Source organism: Canis lupus, chromosome 35, assembly GCF_011100685.1.
Source record: "Canis lupus familiaris isolate Mischka breed German Shepherd chromosome 35, alternate assembly UU_Cfam_GSD_1.0, whole genome shotgun sequence".
Lineage (NCBI taxonomy): Eukaryota > Metazoa > Chordata > Mammalia > Carnivora > Canidae > Canis > Canis lupus.
In genome coordinates, this window is record NC_049256.1 from 20,530,147 (window position 1) to 20,557,775 (window position 27,629).

Below are 27,629 nucleotides of genomic sequence, written 5' to 3' on the forward strand. Positions count from 1 at the left end.
GCTTATGAAATAAAAAGGGGGAATTTACTTATTCACAAAACTAAACAGCTCGGAAGTAAACCTAGCTTCAGGCAAGTTGGATGTAGTGGGGCTTATAGTTGTCCTCAGGATTTACTGATTTCTCCCTTCATTGTTCACACTTACTTTCCTCTGAAATAGCTGGGCAGATGCTCTCTGCCTTGTAGTTTCAGAAGCTTCCACTGCAGGTTCTCTGGGCTGACAGAGAGCCAGTTCACTCTGGCCTAGCGTGGGTTATCTGCCCTGTGGCAAGGGAACATGGGGCTCTCAGAGTTCTGCTCTGGCCCACAGGCATAGTCCCCAAATCACTTATGCTAAGAGGGGAAGAATCAAAATATAAAATTAATTACAGAATTGAGCCAAACCTATAGAAATAGAATAGAATAGAATAGAAATAGCTGCTATTGCAAATATAGCACTCTGACCCCTAGTGGTTAGCCGACACAAAGAAAATACAGCATTCATTCGAAGCCAACAGCAGGTTAATTTATTTCACATCATATTTTTTATAATTTTTTTTCAGTTTACTTAAGAATATCAATGTCCTTACTTTTTATCCTTTCCACTGACGCCTTCACCTATTGTGGGCAAAGTTTCTTTTGACATACTTTTTGTCTCCTCTATCTCAACGGTTACCATCTTTCTCCTTGGGTTTGTATTTAGATACTGTTATAATGTCCTAAATTATCTCCTGACCTTCAATCCTTTATGAAAACCAACACCTGAAAAGCTTTCCTAAAAATTGCTTTATTTTTTATAGTTTCCAGCTGGGAGTTTACTCTGACAATCAGATCCAACCAAAATCCCTGGGTCAAACATCAATTTTCATGCCCCCTTTCATTTCTTTTGCTTATGAAATTGCAGTTAGCTCCCTGTCACATGCATTGGGAAGCTAACATAAATAATAATACATTCAAGTAATACATGTTGACCTGATGAACTTTACAAATTGAGAACACTCATACTTTTCTGATCTCATATAAGAAACAGATTAATACATTTTAAATTTCATTTTACTAAACCTATCTAATATTCTGCACAGAAAACTTCATTATGCTCCTTAGCATTTTTCAAGGGTGAATTAAGTGCATGATTTATCTCTCATAAAAAGACATCGATTGGTACAAATTTATAAGTATACTAACTAAAAGCTCAGATTATAAGCTAAAACTAAAATATATGTGCCTAAATGTTCATAATTTTCATGTTACATTATTTCTTTCTTGGTTAGTGGCTGAGATAGTAAGAATTCTAACTTCATTATTGTCTACATTTTCTCTTCAATTTTCACTGCAAAGACAAACATAAAAAATGGAATTGATCACTCTGAAGGCTTATAGATTTTTTTTTTAATTTTTATTTATTTATGATAGTTACAGAGAGAGAGAGAGAGGCAGAGACACAGGCAGAGGGAGAAGCAGGCTCCATGCACCGGGAGCCCGATGTGGGATTCGATCCTGGGTCTCCAGGATCGCGCCCTGGGCCAAAGGCAGGCGCCAAACCGCTGCGCCACCCAGGGATCCTGAAGGCTTATAGATTTTATCGTACATTTCCCTTATTTCTGTTTTTTCTCTCCAGTGTTTTTCTCTATGTTAGTTTTTGCTTATTTATTTATTTATTTATTATTTTTTAAAATATTTTATTTATTTATTCATGAGAGACATAGGCAGAGGGAGAAGCAGGGTCCATGCAGGGAGCTCTGGGTCCCACAGCAGCCCCTTGCATGGACCCTGATGTGGGACCCGATTCCGGGTCTCCAGGATCAGGCCCTGGGCCAAAAGGGATGCCAAACTGCTGAGCCACCTGGGCTGCCCAGTTTTTGCATTTTTAATGATAGTATACAGTTTCTTTCTTCTGAAGTATTCCTATAAAGTTGCCAAATAAGACTGGAGTAGACTGTCTAAGCTTCAGTTTTCTTCTCTGTATAAAGAAGATAAGAGAGGGTCTCCTGGGTGGTATAGTTGGTTAAGTGATTGACTTTTGGTTTCAGCTCAGGTTGTGATCTCAGGGTTGTGAGATTGAGCCCTATGAGGGGCTCTGTCTGCACTCAGCTCAGAGTCTACCTGAGTTTCTCTCTCCTTCTCGCTCTGCTTCTCACCCCCATGGTGTCTCTCTCTAAAATACATAAATAAATTTTTTAAAAAAGAGGATAATAGAATAATAATAGTACTACTAATTTATAGGGTTACTTATAGAGTTGTATGCTGAATCCATTTGATAAATTCACATAGAAGGCTAACTGTGGTTACCGGCACACACTTATAAGTTCTCAAAAATTATTAGCCTTTACTATTACTTTATAGATTGACTTGCGTTTTTAGTGTGTCTTTGTGCACATAAATTGGTTTGTCTGCCACCAAACATTTGTAAAGTGTTTAATATATTTGTGGGCTGAAAAAGAAAGTAACAAGATAGTCTATTCTTATGGCGTTTACAATCTAATTTGAGAATCAAAGCACAGAGACTTAAAAGTTATAAACAAAATGTGGTATATACATATAATAAAATATTATTCTGCCTTAAAAAGGAAGTTCTGACATGCTACTACATCAACATGATTGAAGACATGCAACGTGAAATAAACTCATTAGAGCAGGGCACATATTGTATGATTCTAATTATGTGGAGTATTTAGAGCTGTCAAATTCACGCACTCAAGTAGAACTATGATTGCCAGAGCTGGGGGAAGAGTAAAGGGAAGTTATTTAATGAGTATAGATTAGTTTGGGGGGGATGAAAAAGTTCTGGTAATTGATGGTGGTAGGTTGCACAAAAATGTGAATGTACTCAATGCTACTGAATTGCACATTTAAAAATGGCTGAAATGGTATATTTTATATTATGGATATCTCACCAAAATAAAAAAAAGATTTAAAATTTAGTTATTAACATAAAAGAAAATCAGAGTTCAAGAATACAAAATACACACTAGTAAATTATAAATTATCAAGTGCCATTTTTAAAAAATAAAATGTATCTTTAGGTTTTGAATAAGTAATTCATATGCATGGTACAAAAATAAAAGTTACAAAAAGGAATACAAGGAAAAGTAAATCTTCCTGTAACATATATATATAGACATCCTATATCCTATATATATATTTCAATAACTATACTCATACACTGTAAACACTATGTTGTGACTTTCTTTTTCCACTTAACAATGTCTTGGGTAGTACATTAAAAGCAATCTTGTTCTTTCTTAAGAGCTGTTAAGAGCTGTATAGATACCATAAATTTTTTTAACCATTCTCTATTGAGGAGCAGAAAGGGTTTCTGGTATTTTGTTATTACAAGCAATGTTTCAAAAAATAATATGGTACATATATCATTTGGTGTAACTGAACATTTCTATAAGATAAATTCCTAGAGGTAGGGTCACTGGCTTTTCAAATAATTCATAATAAAAGCGTCCTCCCCTCTCATTTCCCTATTCCGCACAGCCAACGACTCCATTTAGGTTTTCAATATTTACTCACTCCTGAAGTGTTGTCCTCAAACCCATCTTCCTGAAAGAATCATCGGCTCAGAGATTTTCATGCTGCCTAATACATCCCAGATTAGATCTAATGCCTATTTTAGCCAACAAGGCTAACCTTCATGTCGTCCCTGCATTTTCCCTCTCCAGCCTTCTTACCATCATCCACCTTTACTCTTTTTGCTTTTAGAATATACAAGAGTTTATAATTTCAAGTCTCCATGCATTTGCTTTTACTATCTCACCAGCTTGGAATGCCTTTTCTATTTCTCTTAATCTCCCCTGGGGAGTCTCAACCCCCTTATGTAAGAGGAGGAATCTCCCCCTTTCTACTCCACAGGTTTCTGTGTATTCATCTTCCACAGTGATGGCTCTTCTCTACGGAAACTATACCCTTGATGTATCCTTGAGGTAGAGAGTGGTCTCCCTCCCCCTTTTTAGCTCTAGCGTCCAGCATGGTGCTTGAGGTCATGTGGTGTGCACTTAGTAAAATTTCTTTTTGTGAACTCAACTAGGTCTTGGGAGAAAAGGGGTGGAATGAGTCAGTCTTTGTTCAAGGTATGGTTATGGGCAGGCCATTAAGTGGAAGACTATGTGCTAGGCAGCGGGATTACAGAGAAAGAGATGGGGCAACGTAAATGTACAATTCTGATTTGCTGGGTAAGGACTGCAGTGGACTTTGGGGCACAGTTTAGATTTCTCATGGCTATGGTGAGCAAAGGATGGCATTGCAATCAGAAGGAATTGCCCCTGGAATAAAGCTCACTATTTCTGTCTTCTTTTTCATGGCCAACTGTCTCCATTTTTTAAAGCAGAGATGCTCTTTCAGGAAACAAGGTCAAGCACAACGTTTTGGGTAAACAATGATAAAGTGAGAAAACACATGGAAGCAATAGGTCAGAATCAGTCAAGTCCATGAAACTCCTTTCTGCTAAAATGTCTTCGAAGCATTAACAAACAAACAAACAAACAACCCCCCCCCCCCAAAAAAAAAAACCTTGCTTGGTGTTAAACGGTCTACACGGCTTAATCCAATTGGATTTTGCCCTTTTCTACTCTCTTTCCCAATGTGACCACTTTTCACCACACGTTGAGGAAGAAAGTAAAATGTAATGAAATGAGCAGGTTCTTTCAGAGTTGGGCAAAGTTGAGCTCAGCACAGAGGACTGTCACTACGAGCAGAGTAACTTGAGGCAAGCACTTACCCCTCCGTATCCTCTTTCGTAAAATAATAATAATAATAATAATAATAATAATAATAATAATAATAATAATAAATAATGATAATGATAATAAGGTGGGGGCACCTGGGTGGCCCAGATGTTGATCCCGGAGTCCTGGGATGGAGTCCCGCATCGGGCTCCCTGCAGGGAGTGTGCTTCTCCCTCCCTCTGCCTCGGTGTGCCACGAATCAAAAAAAATATAAAATCTTTAAAAAAAAAACAAAAACAGTAAGTTGGGAGAGAATGTTTATGTTACGTGGTTAATACGGTGCCTGTGCCTGACACATAGCAAGAGTTCAGCAGAGGATAGCTATTCATCGATTCTAAGAACCTGAGGTGTTGCTGTCAGCTTTCACTCTCGCAAGCCAAGGAATTCCAAGGGTAACCTTTCCCCAAAACAAGTGCGGCCCGAACTCGCGCTTTCGGCGACGATGCAGTTTGCCGTCTCCGGGCCTCCGTCGCCGAGCATGCGCACAGAGGCGTGGCGGGACGTACGTGTCATGGCGCGCTCCAGCTGAAGGGCTTCCTGCATCCGGAGGACGGCGTGTGGATCGTCTCCTCGGGCTGGTGTGCGGTTTCCCCATCTCTCGGCGAGCGTGGCGGGTGCGTCGGCGTGGGGCAGCGTGCCGCTAGAGTTCCTTTAACGGCGGAGCTCTGTTTCTCCAGTGTCGGCCACTCTCGGGCCGTTTGCTGGCTTGTTTCGTAGTTGAAAGGAGACTTGGCCGCGGGGGCCGGGGCTGCCGGAGGGAGGACGCAGGCGTCGCTCGAGGGTCGCAGCGCAGGGCGGGCCGCCGGGTGTGCGGGCGACCTCGTTCCTTCCGGCCGCGTCGGATCCCGGGGGGTCTCACACTTCCTGAGCCGAGTTTGCGGGATGGGACGAGGCTTTCGCAGTTACGTAGGGTTGTGTTTCCAACTGAAGTTGGCGAGGCGCGCCAGTGCCTTTTATTTTTCTATTTTCCCTTTACCGTGGTTCTGTGAACTTGTTGGGAGCTCGCTTTTTTCTAATCCGTTTCTATTTTCCAGACTTTCCAGACGACTTGAGGCTAACTGGTCAAGGTGATCAGTTAGGTGATCAAGGTACTCCTTTATCTCGAACCTTCCATGCTGGAGTGGAGCGTTGCACATCGGAACGTTCAGAAAGGCAGCCCGCTTTCCTAGTAACGTTGCCACCCTCGTTGTATGGAAGTAGCCTCTTTTCCATATGATGCCATAGCCCTGAGTCTAAGAGACATTTTCGTTGGCTTTAGCTCTTCGCTTCATTCAAGAGCATTGACCTTCCCGGCCTCATCGACATCTTCTCTTCCGTCGCCTTCTGTCACCTACCGATTTTCTCCTTTTCTGGTTGCTGCTTCTTGGTCTCTGTTATACGCTGGTTCTCTTCTACTTGGCGGTTACATTTGGAGACCCTCAGGGCTTGGTTATTAAACCTTTTTCTTTCTGGGTGGTCTAATCTACATTGTAGTTGATGCTTTTATATCTATTTTAGTGGGTCTGGAGTGGTATGTCATTGTGTTTTTTTTTTTTAAAGATTTTAATTTATTTATTCATTAGAAACACACACACACAGAGAGGCAGAGACACAGGCAGAGGGAGAAGCAGGCTCCATGCAGGGAGCCCGACGTGGGACTCAAGCCCGGGACTCCAGGATCAGGCCCTGGGCTTCGGGAGGCGCTAAACCACCGCTGAGCCACCCAGGGATCCCTGTCATTGTGGTTTTGATTTGCGTTTCCCTTATAGTTCATGATGCTGACCTCTTTTCATATGCTTATTGGCCATTTGTATACCTTCTTTGGAGAAATATGTATTCGTATCTTTTGTCATGTTTGCACTGGGTTGTCTTTTTATTGTTGACTTGTGTAATGCTTGCATTCTGACACTGGATGTTTATCAGATAATATGGTTTGCGGGATGCCTGGGTGGCTCAGCGGTTGAGCATCTGCCTTTGGCTCAGATCTTGACCCCCCGGGGATCCTGGGATCGAGTCCCACATCGGGCTCCCTGCATGGAGCCTGCTTCTCCCTCTGCCTGTGTCTCTGCCTCTCTGTGTCTCTCATGAGTAAATAAATAAAATCTTTAAAAAAATAAAAAGAACACAAATTATTTTTTTATATAATAAATTTATTTTTTATTGGTGTTCAATTTGCCAACTTACAGAATAACACCCAGTGCTCATCCCGTCAAGTGCCCCCCTCAGTGCCCATCACCCATTCACCCCCACCCCCCGCCCTCCTCCCCTTCCACCACCCCTAGTTCGTTTCCCAGAGTTAGGAGTCTTTATGTTCTGTCTCCCTTTCTGATATTTCCCACACACTTCTTTTCCCTTCCCTTATATTCCCTTTCACTATTATTTATATTCCCCAAATGAATGAGAACATAAAATGGAGAACAAAAATTATTAAAAAGAGACATGATTTGCAAATATCTTCTCTAATTGTATGAATTGTCCTTTCACTTTCATGATGGTGTTGTCCTTTGAAGCATAAAAATTTTTAGTTTTGGTGAAGTCCAGTGTTTTTTTCTTTTGTTGCTTGTGCTTTTGGTGTCATAACTAAGAAACCAAGAATGCTTAATCTAACATCATGGATATTTACATCTATGTTTTCTTCTAAGACTTTTATAGGGTTAGCTTTCAAATTTAGGTCTGTGGTTCATTTTGAGTTAATTTTGGTATGTGAGGTATGTTATGAAAGAATAGGATAAAAATTTTCAAACTTTAGTGCACATCACGATCACCTGGAGGGCTTGTTAAAGATTGCTGGGTTTTACTCAGAGTATCTGATTCAGTAGGTCTGGAGTGGAGCCCAAGAATTATCATTTCTTCCAAGCTTCCCAGTGATGCTAATCATCCTAGCTGGGAACCATGATGAAAACTACTGGTGTAGAACTGTAGTTTACAATATGGCTACACACATGAGAACTGCTGGACAGTTTATCAGTTCGCAGGATCTTTTCCCCCAAGATTTTTTTTTTTTTTAAGTAATCTCTGCCCCCAATGTGGGGCTCCAGCTCATGACCCTGAGATCAAGAGTACTGCCCTCTACCTGCAGAGCCTGCTAGGCACCCTTATTCCTCATGATTGATTCAACTGCCCTGAGGGTAAAATTTTTAAAGATCTTTTTATTTGTTTACTTGGGATAGAGAGAGAGAGAGAGAGAGAGAGGGGAGGTGTTGCAGCTAGAGGTTGAAAGGCAGAGGGAGAAAGCAGACCCCTGCTGAGCAGGCAGCCTGATGCGGGGCTCCATCCCAGGACCTCAGGATCAACCAGCTGAGCCACCCAGGCACCCCTCAATTGTTGGCAATTTCCAAAAGCTACTCAGGTGAATACAGTGCACTCAAGATTGAGAACGTCACTCTGGGAGAATGGTGGATTTCAATCAAGGATGGAATTACCTGGGCAGGTTTTGCATTAATGTCCTTAAATTCCACTCTTGGAGATTCTAATTCAGAATGAGACTACTTTGATACTTCTTTATTAGCTCTCCTAATAAATCACATGGAAGTAACACTACTGTAGGATATTTTTTTCATTTTTCCTTTCATCATTTTCAGTATCTCCCTTTTCACTGAAGATTTTTTTTTAAAGATTTATTTATTTATTCATAGAGACACATACAGAGAGAGAGAGAGAGGCAGAGACACAGGCAGAAGGAGAAGCAGGCTCCACGCAGGGAGGCCAACGTGGGACTCGATCTCGGGTCTCCAGGATCACACCCCGGGCTGCAGGCGGCGCTAAACCGCTGCAGATTTTTATTCCCTTTCTCAAACTTGAATTCCTCTATCTTTTGAACAAAGACTTCATGAACTTGTTCCCTTAAATATTGTCTTGCTTTCTTTTTTGTCTCAAACTTTCATTTCCTTATTACTCATTTATAAATTTCTGAGGACTTACAATTCCTTCTACCAGTTTGTTGTAAGTAAAAATTTTATTAATGATGAGTGAGATTGTTCTAACGTGCTTATGATATGCAGCCAGATTTACCATCCTCTGCTTTATTTTTATCTCCTTTCTCTAAAATGAATGTCTAGAAATGGAATTGCTGGGTCAAAGGATATATATGTTTTAAAGTTTGATAGGTATTGCTAGAACACCTTCCAGAAAGGATCTACCAGTTTTACTATACTTTCAGCCAACAATAGGACTTTTGTTGTTGCTGTTGTTATTTTTTTTTATCAGTAGGGTAGACAAAAAATAATATAGTCTTTAAACAGTTGCTATTAGTCGTGCTCGAGCATTATTTCCAGTGCTTATTGGCTATTTGCATTTCTTGAGTGCCTGTTTTTCTTTGGCCTCTTTTTCTGGATTGTGTTTATTTCTTAGCGTTGCATTGGACTCTTACATGGTTTGGGCTTTCCCATTGGGCAGAGCTATAGGTGGGGGAGCTTGGTGTTGAGAGAAGGCCTGGGTTCTAATTCTAGCTCTATCATTGTACAAATCTTTTTCTTTCTCTGGATTTCAGTTCCATAAAATGAGAGGCTTAGCAATGTTTCCTACTTCCTTCACTATGTGATATTGTGTCTATTTCAGGAGACCCATCTCCTCTTTTTCTGTTCTCTTTCCCTTTGGATCCATGCACAATGCTGTATGAGATGTAAAAATGATGTTAGTGAAAAAATAGGGCTTTTAATGGGTTCTTCAGTTCAGAATCCTTCAGTAGGTCTTGGGTAACATTTGAAGACACTACCTGGTCTTAATCTTTCTCCCTCACCTTATTTATTTCATAGACTATAGTGATAGAAGAAACTCTAGGAGTTACTAGCTATTTGTTTCAACCTATCATCCAGTTTAAGAATTTCTTCCTCTGTTATAGAGAGACTAGCTCAATTTGCCGTGAGCATTTTATTAATTCATTCATTTGGTCAACAACTACTGTGTGCCAGCTCTATGCCAGACATTGTTCTAGGTGTCATAGGTAGAGTGGTAAAACAGAGGTAATGCCTTTGTTCCTTATGGAGCTTATACTGCAGTGCGAAAGATGGAATTCTGTTCTGCAGTTATGGTGTCAGGTTAGAGGTCATTGTGAATGTGTGTGGATGCTTGGACTCTGGGTGGTTATTTTAGATGTGGTTAGGAAAGGCCTCTCTGAAGAGGTGTCATTTGATTAGACAAGTGGTCAGCAAGCCATACAAATATTTAGGGGATGATATTCCACACAGAAAAAACAAACAAGTGTGAAGACCTGTGAGTCAGAGACTTGTTTGGCATGCTCAGAGAAGATCTAAAAGGATTAGTACAGTTGGGACAGAGGGAGTAGCCAGGGGCCCTATCTTGTTAGATCGGGTCATCTACGTAAAAAAAAAAAAAAAAAAAAAAAAAATTTCTTGAGAACCTGCAATGTGCTAGATGTCTTTTAGTCACCACTTGGGATAAGGCAGTGAACAGAGCACTCAAAAACCTTTACCTTTGGGGCGCCTGGGTGACTCAATTGGTTAAACATCAGACTCTTGATGTCCGCTCAGGTCATGGTCTTGGAGTTGTGAGATTGGGCCCTGTGTCCATCTCTGTACTGAGCACGGAGCCTGTTTGGGATTCTCTCTTCCTCTGCGCCTCCCCCTCTTCATACGCACACTTAGATCAGATCTCTCTCCCAGTAAAACAACAACTTCAAATCCTTTATCTTCATGGAGTACATATTTTAGTAGAAAGAGATACCAAGAACTAATGAAAACGTCTAAGCGAGTAATGGAATTGCTGTGGTAAGGAAACAAGGCAGGGAAGGGGGATGGCAGGCAAGCATGTGTGTATACACGGTGAGGTGGGAGTTGCTTAGAAAGATTTCACGTGATGTTTGAACAAAGTTCTGAAGGCATCCCAGGCAAGACTGAGATGTGTACTGGGGATGAGGGTGTACTGGTCACTATGAACTAGCAAAGAAGCCCATCCATGTGTTGGTCGAGTGGAAGGAGAGGGGGAATGATAGGAAAGAGGGTCAGAGAGGTGACAGGAGGCTGATTATATATGTCCTTGCAGATCTTTGCAGCGATTTTGGTTTTTTACTCCGAGATGGAATACGATTCTCAGGTTTTGGTTTGAAGCTTGGGATGAAGTTAAGTTTTAAAGGAATCCCTGGCTCCTGTGCTGAAATGTCCTTTGGGAATTAAGGGTAGAAAGTAGGGAGACTGACTATGGCAATGATCTATGCAGGAGTTGATGTCTTGGTTATTGTAAATTATGCTGCAATAAACATAGGGTGCATATATCTTTTTGAATTAGTGTTTTCGTTTTCCCTGTGTAAGTACCCAATAGTGGATTTATTAGATCATGTGATGTTTCTATTTTTTATTTTTTGAGGAACCTCCATACTCATTTCCATGGTGGCTGCACCAATTTACATTCCTACCAACAGCACACAAGGGTTCCTTTTTCTTCACATCCTCTCCAGTAACTTGTTCATTTTTGTCTTCTTGATTTTAGGCATTCTAGCAGGTGTGAGGTGGTAGTTCACTGAGGTTTCAATTTGCACTTCCCTGATGATGAATGATATTGAGCATCATTTCATGTGTCTCTTGGCCATCTGTTTGTTTTCAGAAAAGTGTCTATCCAGGTCCTCTACTCATGTTTTAATTGAATTTTTTTTTTTTTTTTTTTGGTGTTGAGATGTAGGAGTTTTTTATATATTTTGTATGTTACCCCTTATTGGATATATCATTTTGCAAATATCTTCCCCATTCATTAGGTTGCCTTTTTGTTTTGGTGGTGATTTCCTTTGCTGTGCAAAAGCTTTTTATTTGATACAGTTCCAGTAGTTAGTTTTTTTGTTTCTCTCGCCTTAGGAGATGCATCTACAAACATACTGTCTTCCAAAACTGAACCATGTCTTCTGTGTACAATGTCAGCTTAACTTCTTCTTTACCAACATGGATGCCACTTACGTTCTTCTCTAGTCTGACTCATGTAGCTAGGACTTCCAGTACTATTTTGAATAAAAGTGGCAAGAATGGACATCCATGTCTTGTTCCTAACGTTAGAGGGAAAATTTTCACTTCCCGTGGCTGTGGGTTTAATCCTTCATATATGGTCTTTTTTTTTTTTAAACTTTATTTATTTTTAGATTTTTATTTATTTATTTATTCATAGAGACACACACACAGAGAGAGAGAGAGAGAGGCAGAGACACAGGCAGAGGGAGAAGCAGGCTCCATGCAGGGAGCCCGACGTGGGTCTCGATCCCAGGCCTCCAGGATCATACCCCAGGCTGCAGGCCGCACTAAACTGCTGCGCCACAGGGGCTGCCCCATATATGGTCTTTATTATGTTTAGGTATGTTCCCTCTAATTCCATTTTGTTGAGAGTTTTTATCATGAATGGATGTTGAATCTTGTCAAATACCTTTTTCTGTATCTATTGAGTTGATCATATGATTTTTATCCTTTGTTATGTTGATGTGGTTCATGACGTGGATTGATTTGTGAGTATTGAACCATCCTGGCATCCTAGGAATAAACCCATTTGATTGAAGTGAATGATCTTTTTAATTGAAGTGAATGAAGTGAACCATCCTGGCATCCTAGGAATAAACCCATTTGATTGAAGTGAATGAAGTGAATGATCTTTTTATGAGGTTTGCTAATTTTTTTTTTTAAGGTTTTATATTTTCATGAGAGACACAGAGAGAGAGGCAGAGACACAGGCAGAGGGAGAAGTGGGCTCCATGCAGGGAGCCCGATGTGGGACTCGAACTTGGGAATCCGGGATCACACCCTGAGCCAAAGGCAAGCGCTCAACCGCTGAGCCACTCAGGTGTCCCAGGTTTGCTAATATTTTGTGGAGAATTTGGCATCTATGTTCATCAAAGATAATGTCCTTTTTTTGTGGTGTCTTTGGTTTTGGTATCAGGGTAGCCTCATGAAATGTATTTGGAAGCTTTCCTTTTCTGCTTTTTGGAATAGTTGGAGGAGAGTAGGTATTAATTGTTCTTAAGTGTCTTGTAGAGTTCGCTCATGAACCCAGCTGGCCTTGTACTTTTATTTTTTGGTAGTGTTTTGATTACCAATTCAGTTTCATTACTCGTAATTGGTCTATTCAGGTTACCTATTTCTTCTTGGTTCAGTGTGGAAGATTGTATGTTTCTAGGAATTTATTTTCCAGGTTGTTCATTTTGTTAGCATGTAGTTTTTCATAGTATTCTCTTATAACCCTTTGTATTTCTGTGGCGTCAGTTGTTACATCTCTCTAGTTTCTCATTTTATTTATTTGGGCCCTTTTGCCTTTTTTCAATTTTATTTTTTCTAGGAACTACCTCTTGGTTTCATTGATCTTTTTTTTTATGTTATTTTAGTCTCTATGTCTTTTATTTCTGCTCTGATCTTTGCTATCTCTTTTTTTCTCATTTTGGGCTTTGTTCTTTTTTTTTTAGTTCATATAGGGATAAAGTTAGATTGAGTTTTCTGTTGCTGGAGGTAGGCCTGTATTGCTATATACTTCCCTTTTAGAACTGCTTTTGCTGTGTCCCATAGAATTTGGACTGTTTTTTCATTTTCATTTGTCTTCATGTATTTTTTAAATTTCTTTTTTTTTTTTATTTTTTATTTATTTATTTATGATAGGCACACAGTGAGAGAGAGAGAGGCAGAGACACAGGCAGAGGGAGAAGCAGGCTCCATGCACCCGGAGCCTGCCGTGGGATTCGATCCTGGGTCTCCAGGATCGCACCCTGGGCCAAAGGCAGGCACTAAACCGCTGCACCACCCAGGGATCCCTAAATTTCTTTTTTTTTTTTTTTTAAAGATTTCCTTATTTGAAAGAGAGAGAGAGAGAGAGAGAGAGGGAGAACACATGCACAAGAAGAGGGAGGAGCAGAGGGAGAAACATATTCTCCATCAAGGAGGGAGCCCAGTGTGGGGCTCGCCAGGACCCTGAGCTCATGACCAGAGCCAAAGGCAGATGCTTAACTGACTAAGCCACCCAGGTGCCCCTAAACAACATGTTCTTTAGTCTCCATGTGTGTGTTTTTTTTCCAGTTTTTTTCTTTTGATTTATTTCTAGTTTTTTACCATTGTAATTGGAAAAGATGCATGATATCATTTCAGTCTTCTTAAACTTATTGAGACTTGTCTTTTTGGGCCTAATATGTTATCTATTCTGGAGAATGTTCCATGTGCACTTGGAAAGAAAGTGTGTATTCTGTGATTTTGGATGGAATATTATGTATCTGTTATGTCCATCTGGTCCATTGTGTCATTCAGATACATTGTTTCCTTGTTGATTTTCTGTCTAGATGATATATCAGTTGATGTAAGTGAGGTGTTAAGGTCTCCTACTATTGTATTACCATTAATTTTTCTCTTTGTATCTACTAATAATCGCTTTATCTGTTTAGGTGCTTTGGTGTTGGGTGCACAGATACTTAACAATCATTTTATCCTCTTGTTAGATTGATCCCTTTGTTGTTATGTAACGTCCTTTGTTTTTTATTATAGTTGTTGTTTTGTCTATTTTGTCTGATATAAGTATTGCTATCCTAGCTTTTTTTTTTTTTTTTTCCTTTTGGCTTCTGTATGCATGGCAAATGTTTTCCATCCCTTTACTTTCAGTCTGTATGTGTCTTTAGATTTGTGGTGAGTCTCTTATAGGCAGCATATAGATGGGTCTTTTTTTTTTTTAAGATTTTATTTATCTGTTAGAGGGCAAATGCAAGCAAGCAGGGGGAGGAACAGAGGGAGAGGGACAAGCAGAATCTCCACTGAGCATGGACCCTGACCTGGGGCCCGATCACAGGACCCTGAGATGGTAACTTAAGCTGAAAGCAAAAGTTGGGTGCTCAATAAACTGAGCCACCCACGTGCCCAGATGCTCTCTCTTTTAATACATTCTCGGGGCACCTCAGTGGCTCAGTTGATTAAGTGTTTGACTCTTGGTTTCAGCTTTGATCTTAGGGTCCTGGGACTAAGCCCCACATTTAGGCTCCCTGCTCAGTATGAAGTCTGCTTCTCCTTCTCCCTCTGCTGCTCCCCCTGCTTGTGCTCTCTTGCTGTCTGTCAAATAAATAAAATGTTAAAAAAGAATACATTCTCTCTGTCTTTTGATTGGAACATTTAGACCATTTATATTTAAAGTAATTATTGATAAGTGTGTACTTACTGCCATTCAAAGAATTTGTTTTCTGGTTGTTTTTGTAGTTCTTTGTTCCTTTCTTCTCTTGCTCTCTTTCTTTGAGAGATTGATGTGTATCTGTAGTATTTTGTTTGGCCTTCTTTCTCTTTATTTTTTGTGTATCTGTTGTAGGTTAGGTGTGTGGTTACCCGGAAGTTCATATATAACATGGTAAGTAAGAGCAGTTCCTACTAATTTGATGGTCATTTAAGTTTAAACACATTCTAAAAAAAAAAAAGGAGAAAATCTTTTTCCTTTTTCTTTCTCTTTTTACTTCCTGCTCCACATTTTATGTATATGTTGTGATATTTTACATCTTTTTCTTATGTCTAAGTATGTCCATTTCTTTTCCACTTAAAAAAGTTCCTGTAACATTTTTCGTGATGGCTTAGTGGGGATAAACTCCTTTATCTTTTGTTTGTCTGGGAAACTCTATCTCTCCTTTGAATCTGAATGATAATCTTGCTGTGTAGAATATTATTGGTTGTGAGCTTTTCCCTTTCAGCACTTTAAGTATATCATGCCCCGCTCTTCTGGCCTGCAAAATTTCTGCTGAAAAAAGAGACTCCTCTAATATGAATGGTTATTCACTTGGTGTTATCCAAGAGATCTCTTAATTTTTCATCATTTTATAAGAATTTTTTTTCTCTCTGTTGTTCAGCTTGTGTACCCAAGATTGCTGATATGTTTTTCAGATCCTCTAACCTATTGTTGATTCCATCGGTGTGTTTTTTATTTTGGTTGTATGCTCAGCTCAGATTGGCTCTTTAAAATATTTTCTGTCTCTTCACTGAAGGTCTCAGCGAGTTCTTCCACTCTTTTTTTTCCAGCCCAGTGAGTACCTTTATGATCCTTTAAATTGTTTTTCAGGCATATTTTTTAAGTCTGTTGCAGTTAATTATTTTATTGATTTTTTTTCTTGTTTTTTTCTTTTGGAGCATATTCCTCTGTCTCCCCATTTTGCTTGACTTCTGTGTTTGTGTGGATTGGGCAAAACGGTTAGTTCTCCAGAAGCTGAAAGAGTAGTCTTGTGTATGGTGACCTCTATGCAGACTGTGTGTGCTTGCTGTCTGGCTGGAGCCGTGGTGTATGTGCCTAGTTACTCTTTCAAACCATGGCTTTTTACAGAAAGGATAAGCCAAAAAATTTTAAAAAGAAAAAAAAAGGAGAAAAAAGGGAGAAGAAAAAAAGAAGGAAAAAGAACAAGAAAGAAAACAAAACCAAAAAGAAAAAAAATAGAAGGAAAATAAGCCAAATTTTATAAAGTTAAATAGTCAAAATTAAAACACACACAAAACATGAACCTGCAGCTTGTTTTCTTTGCCCTGTCACCACAGGGCAGCTGGGAGGCTTGTGGAACTGGGTTCCCTGAGGTCACAAGCTCCCTGTGACGACTGGACTTGCCAATTATGGCATTGGGACCCTCCAGTTAGGGTGTTGGAATCCACTTCTTATGGCAACCAATCTCTTCTGCCAGCCTTGCCTTTTGAGGTGGAGAGGGAGAGACTATTCCTGCAGTTCCTTGGCCCTTTTCAGTCATGGCTTTTTTTCCTGTGTTCTAGTGGGTCTGGGGCTGATGTGAGTCTGTGGATCCTGTGCTTCCTGAAATCACAGTGTCATTGGGGAAATTGGACTCGCCTACTGTGGCGTCTGGACCCTGTTCTGATCTGGGCTGTAAAGGTGAGGGGAGAGCATCAACTTTGTAGTCCCCAGTGCCTCTGACCTGAAGACCTGTCCTGCAGCTCCTCTGCTGCTTGGCAGAGTTTTAGTGTTGTCTCTTTTATATGCTGCTAGTTGCTTTTTTTTTTTTTTTTCCTAAGATTTTATTTATTTGAGAGAGGGCACAAGTGAGAGCGATAGAGCATGAGTAGGAGAGGGGCAGAGGGAAAGGGAGAAACACATTCCCTGCTGAGCAGGGAACCCTATGTGGGCTCGATCCCAGGATCCTGGGATCATGATCTGAGCTGAAGGCAGACAGTTAATCAACTGAGGGACCCAGGTGCCCTTGCTAGTTGCTCCTGTAAACTGTGTGTTTTTTTTCCTTTTTTTTTTTTTTAAATTGTACCCAAGGACAGAGGGATCTGTTCCTGGTCCTTTAGTACTGTCCCTTCCCCATGCAACTCACAGTGTTGGGGTTGGGGGTTCCCTGTTACCATGACTCTGTCTTTCCTGCTGTTCTCCTGCCATTCTGTTTAGTTGTTCAGTAGTTGCTCAGTCAGCCTGCAGTTCTTCAGGAGGAGTTGTTCTATTAATAGGTGTAATTTGGTGTGTTCTGTGGAGGAGGTAAGTTCAGAGTCTTCCTACATCACCATCTTGATTTGGAACTTGCAGGAGTTTCTCTTTTTTTTTTTTTTAAAGTTTTTATTTAAATTCCATTGAATTAACATACAGTGTAATATAAGATTCAGGGGTACAATTTAGTGACTCAAAACTTTTATAAAACATCTGGTGCTTATCACCATAAGTGCTCTCCTTCATCCCCCATCACCTCTTTAACCCATTCCCCCAACACCCCTCTGGTAGCCATCAGATTTTTCTCTAGAGTTAAGAGTCTGTTTCTTAGTTTGTCTCTTTATCTCTTTTTTACCCCCTTTGCTTGTTTGTTTTGTTTCTTAAATCCCACATATGAGTGAGATCCTATGGTATTTGTCTTTCTGAGGCTGACTTATTTCACTTAGTATAATACACTCTAGTTGTATCCACGTTGTTGCAAATGGACAAGGAGTTTTTCTTCAAGGGAAATACCATCGGGATAGTAAGGGGAGGAAGTGGGGTCAAGATACGGTTTTTGTTTTTTCAGTGGGAGAAATAACAGCATGTTTATATCTAGATAGTAATGATTTGGTAGAGAGATAGTGATGATACAGGAAGAGGAATCATTGCTGGGACTCTGCTTGAGTAAATCAGAGTAGGATTGTTCTTGGGTGGGGGGTGGGGTGGACTATTCATTCACAGGAACAGATTGGTGGGGAGAGTACATGGGCAGAGAACCATTTCCCTGTAAAAGAAGGAAGTTATCCATCTGTGCAGAATGTGGGAGGGGATCTGAGGGTCTACTTCATTCAGGCCTTCTGTTTTTGGTACCATCTTTAGCCTCATTAAGATCTGTGAGAAATTAATTTTCAGAAGATTCCTAAGATAAATGAGTTTTAGGTTCTTTACTGCAGTTTTTCAGTCTTTGCTCTACTAATGAATACTGGGTATCTCTGTGGAGGCAGAGTTTCCTAAATATATTTGACCACAAAACCATTTTTTTCACTGATCATTTAATATTTCAAATAAATAGAACCAATTTTGGAAAGACTAACCTACTTCATTGCCCCTTCTCTAATTTGCTGAGTTGGCCAGGGCTCTTGTTTGCAAGAGCAAAAAACCCAATTTAAACTAATTTAAGCCAGAAAGGGAACTTACTGGCTCGCATGACTGGGCAGAGCAGGGCTTTGATCCAGGTGCTCAAATAATGTCAGTTATGGGTCTTTCTCTCTCCAGCTTTTATTAAGCTTAATTCCTTATGTAGCTTCTGTCCTATGGCAGGCAACACGGCCTCCAGCATCATCAGTTTGACATCCTCCCCACTTAGCCACTTCAGTGAAAGGGGAAGCCATCTTTCATCTTTCTGTTAGCTCTGCCATAGAAGTCCTCTTGATGATTTTCATTGGCTGGGCTTGTCATGTCCACCCCTGAACCAATTGTTGTGGTCAGGAGGATAGGTTAGGTTACTTTAAAGGCTTTGGTCATGTGTCCCACTCCTTTGTCTAGGGAAGGAGGAGGCCTGTGATTGGCAGCCCCACGACGACTGTGTGGTGTACGTATTAACTACATTATTAGATTACATTATTTCTCATTTTTTACTGTTACTCCCAATGTAAAAGGAGCTGAGCTTTGAACACAGATTTGTCTGATTTACGAGGCATAATTTGTCATAGTTGTAAAGAGTGCATTACAGTAAAGGTCACAAAATGATCCTGGCTAGAAGCTGCTCTGTTAATTGAAAGTTGTTGATGAAAAGATTGGGATCTGGCAAATGAAGAGAGGGAACATTTGTTAGGCTGAGACCAACAGAGAGTATTAAGATCCCTAATACTGGTGTGGGCAACCCAGATGAGGAATAGTGGTCATTCATTCATTGTACCTACATTAGGTAGGCAGTCAGGTGCTGCACAGCAAATGGGCTTAGGTTCATTTGGCATGGTTGTACTTCTTTGGGTAAGTCAGCTTCTCTGTTTCAGATGGCTCTTTATTATTTTTTGTTTTTTTAAAGATTTTATTCAGTTGACAGAGAAAGAGTGCACAAACGGGGAGCAGCAGGAAGAGGGAGAGGGAGAGCCCGATGTGGGGCTTGATCCTGGGACATTGGGATCATGACCTGAGCCAGAGGCAGCCACTTAACTGAGCCACTTAGGCGCCCCTCAGATGGCTCCTTAAAGTGAGGATAGTAACGCCACCAAACTCAAGGAGTTGCTAATGGTTAATGAATGACCTTGTGAAGCACTTGGCTTCATTCATGTCTGAACATAGTAGTAGTATTTTCAGTAGTGTACTCAAATATATTCCTTTTTCTTTCCAGATAATTTTTTTCTTAATTATTTTCACATAACTGTAGATTCACTTACAGTAATAAAAATTATGTAGAGATGCTGTAAGGTTTATCCAGTTTTCCCTGATGGTAACATCTTACAAAACTGTAAAATAGTATCACAGCCAGGATACTGACATTGATAGGATGTAGAACAACATTTCCATCACTCCAAGGATCTCTTATGTTGCCTTTTTATAGTCACATTCACTTACCTCTTGCCCATCCTCTGCTTAGTCCCTGGTAACCTCTGTTGTGTTTCTGTTATTTTGTTAACTTCAGCCTCAAGTATGTTATATAAATGTAACCAGAGTATGTAACCTTTTGGGCTTGGCTCTGTTTATGTAGCATAATTCTCTGGAGAGTCATCCAGGTTGTTGTACCTATCAATGGAAAACTTTATTGCTGAGCAGTATTCTGTGGTATGGATGTACTACAGTTTGTTTAACTATTCCACCCACTGAAGGGCATCTGGGTTTGACTATTATAAAGAAAGGTGTTACAAACATTTGTGTTTAGGCTTTTGTGGAAATATATGTCTTTATTTCTCTTGGATAAACCCCCAGAAGTATAATTGCCAGGTTACATGGTAGTTACATGATGAGTTTTTTAAGAAAGTGCCAAACTGTTTTCCAGAGTGGTTATGCTATTTGATGTTCCCATTAAGATTGTGTGAGTGGTCAGTTTCTATACATCCTTGTCAGCTTTTAGTGTTGTCATTTTTTTTCTTTTAGTCATTCTGATAGGTGTGTAGTGATACCTTATTGTGGTTTAAGTTTATATTTCTCTGATGGGAGTAATGTTGACTGTCTTCAAATTTGCTTATTTGCCTTCTGTATATCCTCTTAGGTGAAATGTCTTTGTGTCTTTTGTCCATTTTCTAATTGGATTTTTTTTTTTTTTTTGCTATTGTGATTTTATTTTAAGATTTTATTTTTAAGTAGTCTCTGCACCCAACATGAGGCTCAAACTCACAACCCTGAGATCAAGAGATGCATGCTCCACCAACTAAGCCAGCTAGGTACCCCTTTACTATTGTGTTTTGAATTGTGTTTTGAATTCTAGATACCAGTCCTTTGTCAGATAGATGGTTTTTAAAAAATTTCTTCCACTTGGTAGCTTGACTTTTTATGCTCTCAAAAGGGTCTTTTGCAGATTTTGGTGTTGTCTAGATTTATTAATTTTTTGTTTTTTTGTGGACTGTGCTTTTGATATCAGGTTTAAGAGTTCTTTGCCTAGCTCTAGGTCTAAGATTTTCTCTTATGATTGTTCCTAAAAGTTTATAGTGTTATATTTTGCGTTTAAGTTCATGATGCATTTTGAGTTAATTTTCGTATAAGATATGAAACTTAGATTGAGGTTCATTTTTTTGGTCTATAAATGTCCCATTGCTTCAGTAATAGGTTATCTTTCATTGAATTGCTTTTGTACTTCTGTGAAAAATCACTTGGTCATATTTGTGTGGGTCTATTTCCAGGTTCTCTGTTCTGGTGATTCATATTTCTATTCTTCTACCAATACCACACAGTCTTGATTACTGTTGCTGTATAATAAGTCTTAAAATTGAGCAGCCCAATTCTTCCCACTATTCCTTTTTCGCAATTGTTTCAGATTTATTTTTTTACCTTTCTGTTATAAATTTTAGAACAATCTTATCTATGCTTACAAAACCTCTTGCTGGGATTTTGATAGGAATTTAATTTTGTATATCAGTTTGGTCTTGACTGGGATGGGGCTGGAGGTTCATTATTGATTGGTTGGTTGATTTGGAAGTGCAGGGTTCGTACTTAGCCTTCTCTAATTCTACCCTGGTGCAGTGTATTGGGGTGCCTCATTACAGATTCAACAGAAGTCAGGTGATGGGACTATACTTTTGTGTTTTGTGGGTTTTGTTTTGTTTTATGGGATAGAATTGTTATTGTCTAAAAGTTTTCTGTTTCACTAGACTACCTCTTTTCTTGTTCTTTGCAAAGAGAACAGGCTTTTGTGGAGGGCTTTTATTTATTTTTATTTTTTAATTTTTTAAATATTTTATTTATTTGAGAAAGAGAAAGTGAAGAGAGAATGCACGAGCGAGGGGTGGGCAGGGGCAGAGGTAGAAGGAGAAACACATTCCCTGCTGCACAGGGAGCCCAATGATCCCAGGATCCTGGGATCATGACCTGAGCTAAAGGTAGATGCTTAATGTACTGAGCCATCCAGGTGCCCCTAGTCTCTAATCTTTGAAGTGATTTGTACTCTTGTTTGCTAATAGGCATTTCAAAAGTTGAGTGAGTTAGACCAGAACAGAGAAAGGTTGCCAGTCACTGTGAACAGTTAGTCCAAGATGGATGGTCTGGATTGTAGTGCTGTCTGATGGTCTTTTTTTTTTTTTTTTTTTTAAATTTTTATTTATTTATGATAGTCACACAGAGAGAGAGAGAGGCAGAGACATAGGCAGAGGGAGAAGCAGGCTCTATGCACCGGGAGCCCGACGTGGGATTCGATCCCAGGTCTCCAGGATCACACCCTGGGCCAAAGGCAGGCGCTAAACCGCTGCGCCACCCAGGGTTCCCTGTCTGATGGTCTTTAGCAGAGGGTGCATGCTTTTATAGCAGCAGCTAGTGGATTCTTCCAAAAGGTTGATTTGATTTTTCTCAGTCGCTTAACTGACTGAGCCACCAGGCGTCCCTGTGGGTGACTTTTATTGTCTGCATCTATTGGTTTGCTGGCTTCTTCAGCTTCAAGTCTGGGATATAGGAGGCAAAAAAAACACCAAGCAACTCACCATTGTTTTGTTCCTTGGGTTCCAAAGTCCCTAGCCAGTTTACCTTCTTCTCTCAGCCTTCCAAAGTCTTCTTATGTTTATTTTTTATATAATGTCCATTGTTTTAGTTGTATTTAGTGGGGGATAAGGAAAAGTATGTCTGTTCTATCCTCCTGGAAGTATCCACATTTTCTTTATTTAATTATGAACATTGTCAACATTCAGGAAAGTAGAATAGAATAAGTAACAGCAATATACCAGTTTCTTAGATTTAAGACTTGTAAATGTTTTCCTATATGTCTTACTCTATTTTTATTGTTTTAAAGTAAATTAAAGACATAATGATATTTATTCTCCAAATATTTAATACGTATCTCTAGAAAGATTTCTAAAAATAGTAAATAAAAAGTAAAATCACGTACACAATGTCAGAAATAAGATTTTTAAACATAAGAAGACTACTTTACACCTAATGATTTATAGTAATATCCTAGTATACTCTCACACCCACTTCATATTCTCATGTCCCTAGTTGCCTGCAAAATATCTCACAGCTGGTTGGACAAAGTAGGATATAACCAAGAACTTGAATTACATTTAGTTGTTATGCTTTTAAGTCTACTTTAAGCATGAATAGTCCCATTCCTGTTTTTTTCTCCATGATAGTGATCTGTTGAGGGACTAGATCCAGTTGGACCTTAGGATGTCCCATTATCAGTAGGATTTATCTGATTGTTTCCTTGCATGCCTTTATCTTTTGCATTTTCTGTAAACCTGAGGTTAAATCTAAAGGGTCTATTAGACTGAAGATCAGCCAAGAATGTTTTGTAGGTGATGCTACATGAAACAGATTTCTGATGTCCTTCTATCATTTATAACTTTCCTATAGAGAAGATGCCTTCTGCATCCTGTGACACACTATTGGACGACATAGAAGATATTGTGTCACAGGGAGATTTAAAGCCACAAGATAGGCATTCCGCACGAAAGCACGTTGTTCCAAAGGCACGAAAACGAAATACCCAAAAGTATTTGCAAGAGGAAAACAGTCCACCAAGCGATAGGTAAGCTCTTGAAATTATGTTTAGTATCCTACCAGGGAAGAACTGGTACTCCCTTATGTCATATAGGTAATGTCTCTTTCTGAAAATCATTTGAACCTTTGAGAGCAGATATGTAGATTTATTTGAATTGTTTTAAATTTAACATAGTAATTGCTTAAAAAAAATAAAAAGATGTCAGATGGCATGTTTCTTGAGGACAGGGGCAAGAGCACTGTTGAGCACAAATGTGGGAGTCCCCCACCCCACGTCCACTGCCTCAGGATCTTCTTGATGATATTACTGTAACTGGTATATAGTGTTGTGTTACTTCCAAATTGAAAGCTTTACTTGAAGATGTAATTCTTATGAGACACTGTTGGTTTGGGTATTTCATTTTTCTTAATAAATTTACAAATGCCTATGGATCAGCTAAAGGCATTGGGCAGAAATAAATTCATGTGCTGTTTATTCTATTAGGTCTGTAGTTGAGTGAAATTCTAATATAACTTAGCCGGAAAAGATTATGCAGTTGTTTGTCTAAACAAATACGCCTACATTTGTTTAGATAGGAAAGTGTTGAAAGTTTTAATACACTTCATTATTTTGTTTGGAACAGTAAGTTTTTAAAATCTGCAAATTTAAACTTTTCTTATATTTTAATGCCTGAAATTTATCAAATTTGTTTTGAATATGTCTTTAAGGTAATTACTATTTAATTTTAAATTATTATGACAGTCAAAGTTGAAAGCCCTTTCCTTTCTTCCTAAAAATATTATATTTTTATAACTATTTTTGTGTATGGAATAAAAACTTAATTATGATGCTATAGGGTGATAGTTTTTCTGTTTTGATTCGGCTATTTATATCTATAAGTTATAAAATAAAGATTGTAACTAATATGTAGGAGTCAGCAGGTGGATGTACTTAGTTTTTCTTTCTGTTGCTAGAACCATTTTCTTTGCTATTGTTTGTATTTTTCTTTCTAGGAGTTTAACTTTGTGATAGAACTTCAGTAGTACTGAATGTAAGATACAATTTGGAGAAAAAGGGAGATCTTGTTATGTAGAGAGTCTTAAATTAGAATTCTGTGGTTATTTTATCTTGATTATAGGCTTGGTGTAACACTTGATTGTGGATTAAGTTGGTGCATTTCATGAATAGATTGTGAATGGATTGCTGTGTGCTTTTGAATAATATGCCCGGAAATCATATTGTGTTTTTTGGTTCTGAAAATCCTCTGATGAGACTTATTTTTTTTTTAATTGATTGTTTAATAGCACCATTCCAGGCATACAGAAAATTTGGATGCGAACATGGGGTTGTTCTCATAATAATTCAGATGGAGAATATATGGCTGGACAACTAGCTGCTTATGGATATGAAATTACAGGTAATGAGAACTGTAATGTATTTTATTGATTAAATATTTCAGAGCTAGGTTTTTTAGTTAGATATTTTAGCTTCAGCAGTTAAAGCATATTTTAACAGAACTTAATGATTTTAAGGCAAAACAAAATGATAGCTATTATACACTGTCTAGATAATTACAGATATTTTAGAAATACTTCAAAAAACTATTTTGAAATGAATTTAGACTTACAGAAAAGTGGTAAAATTACAGTTTACGTGTCTGTTACCCACCTTCCCCTAATATTAACATGTAAGATAATTATACTGTAATTATAAACTGGGCAGTTACCATTAGAGCACTGCTTTTACCTCAACTGCAGATCTTATTTGAATTTTGCTCTTTTCCCCTTTATGTCCTTCTGTTCCAGGATCTGATCTAGGCTCTTACTTTATATTTATTTGTAATGTCTTCTTAGTCTAGTTCAGTCTGTGACAGTTTCTCAATTTTTTCTTGTCCTTTGTGTTGTGAACTTCTGAGGAAAACCAGAGTTATTAGTTATATTGTAGAATGTCCCTCAACTTGGGTTTGTTGGATGTGATTAGAATAAGGTTCTGTATGCAGTCTTGGCAAGAAGGGTACTTTGAGTTCTTCCCAATACATCAGATTGGGGGCCGGGGGCGGAGGAGTTTGTAATGAGTCAGGACCAGTGGACCGTGTCTGCCAGACTTCTCCACAGGAAAGTTACTGTTTTTTCTCATTGCAATTAGTAAATATCCTGTTTCTCCTCAGCCTTTTCTCTACTATTTTTAGTGTCTGAGAATTTTAGTATCTGTCCATGCAACTAGTTTGCAACAGTCATTACAGTTTGTTGAATGATTATCATTTTCTTCTTCCACTGTTATTAATTGGAATTCTGTAAAGAAAGACTATCCTTTCTCCCCTTGTTTCCTTTAGATGTATCAGTATGAACTTCCATGTTGATTTTTCAGTTCTTTGGGCTACAGTCCAACACTTTCATTGTTAATTTGCTGCTCCCGTTGTTCCAGCTTTCGCCTTAGGAACTTATATTAAAAAAATTAGGACCTTGTTCAGGCTGGCACCTGTGTCTTCTCAACATGCACCCATTTTTCTGAGCACTTCCTGATTTTCTGACACCACAAGATGTCCTAGTCTCATATCTTCCCATCCCCAGCTTTGGAGGCAACCACTTTTCCAGGGAGTCCTGATCCCTTTCATAAGAAGAACCAGATGAGAGCTGTGGACATTCGGTGTGCTTATTGCCACTGTGAAGTGTCCCTGCTTCTGGGTTCTCTCAGTGTACCACACTAGCAAATAGGTATATATAGTACATGGCATGTATATGTATCTGTGTTACTGTATTTATTAGCACGTGTGTTAAATGGGGCCTGAATTTGTGACAAGCACTAACCCAGTGCTTCATGTGTGTTAGCATGCTTGATTTTTGGAGGAAGATGAGGAAATAGTGGCATCCCTACTTCATGAATGAGAATGGAAGGATTGTGTGCTGTCCTGCCTTAAATCACCCAGACAGTGTGAAGTCTCCATCTCATCAAAACACTGCTGTTGACTACTGTTCTGTACTTCACAGTTGCCTCTGCCTGTGTGATCGGCAGAGTCCTAGCCTCCAGATGGCCTGTGAGAATTTGGAAGGATTGGAAACTCACTTCTTCCTTCAGCAGCTAAATGGTCCTAATGTCTTAACTTGTGTTTTTGATAACTTATTCTTTAGACAGTAAAGTCACCCTTAAAATTTTCTTAGATAAAAGTATCAAAATGTGCTTTTAGAATTATTTATCTCAAAAAGGAATTTTTTTTGTATTCATTAGTAATTTTTAATGTAAATTAGTGTGAGTTTGCCTTAATACCTTCTGATGGTGCACTTTGAGTGTTAAGACAATAGCCTATAAGATAATTTCCTAAAATATTAAAAAAATGAGCTTGATTTTTTTCCCTAGGTGGTATTAAATATCTGATACATTTTAATTTAAATTTTAGCCCATTAGCAGTTTGTACTTGGTCTTATGACAATACTTTTCTAAATAATAAAAGTAGAACAATAGTCCTGATGTATTTATACAAGAATACAGAGTTTTGTTATGTATACCCAGTTCTGGCTTCTTATTTGGGAGTAGTAAAGAGAGAGAATTAAGGAAGCAATCACTTGAGTATGAAATTTATTTTTCCTATTAATGTGGTATATCACTTTTATATAGTTGCATTACCTATATACATTTCTATTAATGTTATGTACTGTGGAATGCCCCCATTTTAGAAATTTATAGTCTGTGTCTAATTGTAGGCTGACTGGCATACAGCAGACTGTGGTGGAGTCACTTTCCTCACCAGTCAGGTTCTGTAGGCCCAGGAAGTATGAACAATAGTAGCTTTTGTAAGACACTTAAATATATTTTATATTTCGATTTTATACTTAGATTAAATATATGAGATGAGTAATTTCTGGGTTATCTGTACCAGTAGTCTTTCATTACTATGGAGTGGTAGGATTTTATAAAAATTATTATTGTTAAATAATTTAAAATGTTTTATTAATCAAGTGTTTTATTAATCAAATGTTTTATTAATCAAGTTAATATTAAAATTTTGTTTTAACTTTATACTTGATTACTTGATGTCAAATAGGTATAAATATAGATTATGTAAAATATGCACAGATTATTGAAAAAAGTACACAAGAAATTAAAAATTAGCTTTCACTTCCCAATAATAGTTTTACTCTTTGGGGACAAAAGACAGATTATATGGGTATATACTTGAAATTGCTTTTAACTTTGGGAATCTGGGGGGAATCCCTGGGTGGCTCAGTGGTTTGGCGTCTGCTTTTGGCCTAGGGCGAGATCCTGGAGTCCCAGGATCGAGTCCCGCGTCAGGCTCCCAGCATGGAGCCTGCTTCTCCCTCTGCCTGTGTCTCTGTCTCTCTCTCTTTCTCCATCATGAATAAATAAATAAAAATCTTTAACTTTGGGAATCTGGGAACATAATTATCACATAGTGAAATCTCGTAGAGGCTTGACTCTGAGCAGTTAATTCTTGTCTAGTGCTACTTTCAAACCCTTCCTATTTTG

The 27,629-nt window shown here is 38.8% G+C and overlaps 1 protein-coding gene across 1 annotated transcript in view; it reads left to right on the forward strand.

The window, feature by feature from the left end:
* Positions 1–5,200: 5,200 nt before the first annotated feature.
* The window catches only part of CDKAL1 (CDK5 regulatory subunit associated protein 1 like 1), a 635,724-nt gene continuing 613,295 nt past the window's right edge, over positions 5,201–27,629 (forward strand). Inside the window, 3 exon segments of the mRNA NM_001284447.1 lie at positions 5,201–5,322; positions 23,021–23,195; positions 24,452–24,564. Coding sequence (NP_001271376.1) covers positions 23,026–23,195; positions 24,452–24,564 — 283 coding nt within the window. The 5' untranslated portion in view covers positions 5,201–5,322; positions 23,021–23,025.